This window comes from Montipora capricornis, chromosome 11, assembly GCF_036669925.1.
Source record: "Montipora capricornis isolate CH-2021 chromosome 11, ASM3666992v2, whole genome shotgun sequence".
Taxonomy (NCBI): domain Eukaryota; kingdom Metazoa; phylum Cnidaria; class Anthozoa; order Scleractinia; family Acroporidae; genus Montipora; species Montipora capricornis.
Window position 1 is genome coordinate 28,178,673 of NC_090893.1, and position 5,000 is coordinate 28,183,672.

At 37.3% G+C, this 5,000-nt stretch overlaps 1 protein-coding gene across 1 annotated transcript in view; it reads right to left on the reverse strand.

The window, feature by feature from the left end:
- LOC138023653 (NFX1-type zinc finger-containing protein 1-like) overlaps window positions 1–5,000 on the reverse strand; it is a 98,541-nt gene that overhangs the window by 81,765 nt on the left and 11,776 nt on the right. The window contains exons 2-3 of the mRNA XM_068870694.1: window positions 2,716–3,339; window positions 466–567 (exon numbers count right to left, since the gene is read on the reverse strand). Coding sequence (XP_068726795.1) covers window positions 466–567; window positions 2,716–3,339 — 726 coding nt within the window. The remainder of the gene's footprint in view (window positions 1–465; window positions 568–2,715; window positions 3,340–5,000) is intronic.

A 5,000-nucleotide genomic window follows, 5' to 3' on the forward strand; every position in this document is an offset into this window, starting at 1 on the left:
GCAAAGCAAAAATACCACATTGCAAGGGCCCTTCAAAACTCTCATCATCCACCCTCAAGATCATTAATAAGGACTGGCTATTCAGCAGTAAAACCACTGGAAAGGAACATGGGGTTTTGCGAAGGAGAAGCGAGTTTCAGAATGTGGCCATCCCTACTTCGCTCAAAAGAAACAGGAAAACATGGTGGTTATCGTTTTAGGCCGTACGTGGAAAAAGGGGAATGTTCGAGAAACGTATGAGCATTCATGTGTTATCAGTAATGAGATAGGTTATTTCTTATTTCCGATAGAAAGCTAAGGTGAGGAAAAATGTGGAGTCTTTGATAACAATAGCTCTAATTAGCATGAGACAAGCAATTAACCTAAAGGATTCTGGTACTTGTAGTCACATGGCATCATCATGCAAATGTCCTAATGAGATTGAACTTCAGCTATCAGTACTTATATTGAAACCACAGGAATTACCTTGTAATCTCGATTACAGCTGCAGTCGCATGGTCACTTTGTACACAGCATGATAGACTCTTGAGATATGACTGAATTTCAACGTCACTCAGAGAATGACACCTTGAAAGAAAAAAAAGAAATATAATTAGTAAATATAGGGTTTACACCAAAAACATCTAAGCTGGAAAATATTTACTTAAGGTATAGCCGACACCCTTACTCCAAGTCTTAAAACAAAAATAAAAACCTTGGGATAAATATGACTGACAAAGAAAAAATTAATGTTTCAATTTTGGGCTGACTCACTGTCATTAAGTTGTAGCTTTACAATATGAGACCACACCCTTGACGAATTTTAAAAATTAGTGCAGTTGATTTAGACACTTTTAATTGAAATAAAATACAAAACATGCAAAAACCAAGTTTGCTAAGAGTCATTTACATTACAACTAAATAAACTAGCAAAGTTGACAAATTACTACAGTCTTCAGACATGTAAAATACAATGTAATATGAAAGCGCAGCAGTGTGGGAGAATAGGAGTGAGGTGTGGGATTGTGGAAAATTGATTTAGTTTCTAAAGGAAAGAGGCAAGATACAATGCACTGTTTAATGTTTTTTAAAGAGATGCAAAAAAGATGTAATGTGGTTTTCTGCAATCCGCACCTTTAGTGGAGAGTTGCTATCAAAATACTTCTCTTGTGTTTGTTTCATTGATTAACATGGCTGCATGTCAATCACAAAAATTCAAAACAATAAATATGTGTACCACTGTTTAATTTTGTGGTGGCAGAAAACAAGTAATACACACAATGTAAAGTTTGAGATCCAATGGACTGACAATCAAGATAGAGAGAATTTGTAAGGCCAGCATGTACTAAAAATGAAATCACCAGAACCGCCAAAACCATCGAAACACGGCCGTTGCAAAACCAGGAGCGGACCAGACCGAACCAGATTGGATCGGATCGAACCATACCAGACCGGACCGGTCGGATCCTGCATGGTTTTGCCAATGGCCTCGAAACACCAAAATAAAGGAAAAAAGGAAAAAACTGCCATTAAAACTTGAACAAAACCATTGAAAAAGACTCAATGACACCACAGAAAATGCAGCAAAATCGAAGTCCAAGGGGATTGTTGCGTAATAATTTTTCGAATGATTTCCTGAAGCGCAATTACAAAGAGTGAAACCAGAAGATTCTTTTATTCTATTATTTTTTGTTTTACAACTCAAATTAAACTGTCACGCAAAATAAAAAGTTTTAATGATGGAAGAATGCATTTGTATTAGTGTATAATTGATAGAAATCTTTGCATTTCGAAGAGGTAGTTACATGTAAGGTGGAAACTGAATTATATAATTAGTGAGAAGTCTAGCGTAAGCCACTCTGTGCTTGTGCAGAATGGAACAACTTTGAACAAAATGACCAATTTTACTAAAAGTGAAGACCAGAATCCGCAAGACTGAAATAATTTTCATTGGACAGAAGTTTTAAAATGCTGATCACATTCCACAAGCTCATTGTTTTTACCTCAGTAATAATACTAATTAAAGCAACCGAAAACTTCAAATTGGCTAACCTTATAGGCTGAGGCTTATTAAAGTTTAGCATTAGTAAACGAGTGACCTTTTATAATAACGAGTGACCTGCGAAATGTAACCTGTACTTTAAAACTGCATGTCTCTCATCCAAATTATGACAGATTTTCAGAAAATCTTGCTGTAATAATAAAATTTACATTTTGATGTATTTCATTGAAACATGCTTTTATTACAAAAATCCAAACGAAGTTTTATCTGGTCATTATGGTTGTTTAGATTGCTGTTTCGGTTGTTTGGCTGGTTTCGTTTTGGAGTTTTGGGTTTTAGTACATGCCGTAAGAAGGGCAGAGGGGAAAACATTAGGCTTTTGGTACTAGAAAGCCAATTCAGAGAATGCATCTTCATGAAAGTGCACTCAAGGATCAAAGCCTACTGAAATTTCATAATATTACTTTCATGTGATTTTACACTGTTACAAAGAAAATTAGCAGTCCCTAATAAAGGGTTCTGGGTCCTTGAGTGTAAGTGTGAAAACCAGTTTCTGATTTCACACCCATCAAGTTTGCAAAACACTGACACCTTGTTCCTTGCAGGTTTTAAAAACATGATTTGGTTTACAATATTAATCATTTACGAAGAGCACACAAAATGAAAGTGCACTCCATCTTATGTTCGTAGCCAAACCTGATGGTTGATAATTAATAAAATTAAATTCTCCTTACATGACAATTTCTGGTTCCCAGCCCTCTCCTTCTTTTCTCCTGCATTTCTTTACCTCGACAATATCTCCCACAGCCATGCTCATGTGAAATTCATCTCCAGTTTGGCCTTCATTTTCAAGACTAACAACAAGCTCAGACAGAGTAAAATCGCTTGTTGTGGTATGTGCTGTCGATGTTCTCAAACCTTCCTTTTTCACCAAAACAGAAACTCTCTTTCTCTTCTCTGATTTTCGTACAACAACACCTTCAAGCTTAACATTTTGCAGGAACAAATCTACTCCAGCACTACCCTTTTGATCATGGACTGGCTCCCACAATCTGTCGTCGTCACTTGTGGAGTAAGACTCCCATAAAAACCATTTGAGCTCATCAAAGAATTCTTTGGATGTTTTACTTGTTACAAAAACGCCCTCTTCTACTTTTTTCTTAACAAAAGACATTAGAATTTGTAGCCGGTATTTATATGTTGGATGTTGCTCATTGAGTTTGTAGCTTTTGCTGTCCTCCCAGCCAGAAGGGATCTCAACATCACTTAAGAAATGAAGACATTTGAGTTTGACTTGCTTCGTCTGCAATCTATCCTTGCAAATTTTCGACACCAATTCATCAAGAACTTGACACACTCTGGAAAAATCGAGAAATTTCGTATTAGCACTTTACATGGGAATTGTGTGGAAACTATCTGGAAATTAAACACTTTCCAAACATGGATTTAGTACAATTTTTCTAAACATGGATTTTGGGTCAAAACAAGTATGTGAGAAATACATGAAAGATATTAAGCATCGTCAAATGGCAACTTGGAAAAATCAGAGCCCCAGAGGGGATTTGAACCCACAACCCTCCATGATCTAGTCTGATGCTCTAAGCACTGAGCTACTGGAGACTCTGTGGTGAGCAAGGGTGAAATGTGGGTACAGACAATTTGAAACACTTGGCCAATGAGAGTGAAGAAATCAAGCTATAACGGCCGTAGCCACAAATCTAGCTGAATGCATGGGAAGATTATAGAAAGCCGAACATTATTTGGAATTTATCCGCCAAAAATTGCTGTGTGGTCCTGGAGTGGAGTTGATGTGATAGGAAATTTATCTGGCCTTAAGGCTGTGGTGTCTATAAGGCGATTCGAACTGTTGCTCTGTGATGCCAGAGCAATTTGTGGGATGAGATCACCGCGAGTCACCAGCCTTTCTTCTCTTTAGGAGGAGAAATGACAACTAACTACATCGTAAAAATTGGAAAGCCACAAACCTGTCCAAAACGGACACAGTTTGCCTTCCGAAAAGAAAAGACGAGCACAACTGTATGTAGAGGTAAGTGAATTTTATTTCTACATTTACAGCTTATTTTACCATTTATAAGCTGAAAGTTAATTTTCCCATACAAAGTCTATAAATCGTATATCGAGCTTAGGCTCCCTGTGGTTAAACTCAGGGCGAAAATTGCTACTTGCCAATCTTGAAGACCATTTTTCAAGAAAAAATAAGTTTACCTATATCATTTATGATTATTTTTTCATCTAAATCAGGTTTCTTTCTTCCAAAAGCGTTATGTATGCGAATCCAAAGGAATTAGGCCCCTGTGTTAGGCCAACAAAAACTTGACTTGTCGCATACGTATTATTGACCGCCATTACTCGTTACCAGTCTCCATAGGGACATGACCATGTAAACTATGTGGTTACTAGCTACGTTTTTTTCGATCTCCATGTCGAGTCAGTCGATCGAAAAACACAACAAGTAGGAGTGAAGATTTCGCTTCAAGAACCAGAAGGTACACATGTATACGATGTAACGATTTCAGAATCTAGAGTTTTTATTCTCCTTTTCGTTTCCCCTTAATTTTGTGGTTGAAAGTTTGACGTGTCCGCGATCAATCATGCAACTGACGTTAATTCCATCAACATTGGCCGAATTTATACTAGAGACGCACAATTCGTCTGGGATGAGCTTGGGCAAATTTTTTTTCTGCATCTGTTAAATTCGTCTAGTATGGGACAAACTTGGGCAAAACATTTTTTCTACGTCTGTTAAATTCGTCTAGTATAAAGACGGGCACAAGACGCATTATGGACGAAGTATCTACTTTAGTGCGTCTTCAAAGACGCACTAAACTGGATAGTTTGTCCAGATGAATTATGCGTCTTGTGCCCGTCTTTATACAAGACGAATTTAACAAACGTAGAAAAAATGTTTGCCCAAGTTTGTCCCAGACGAATTATGCGTCTCATATAGATCGTCCCGTCTTTACACTAGACGGATAACATGAGAGACACATAATTTGTC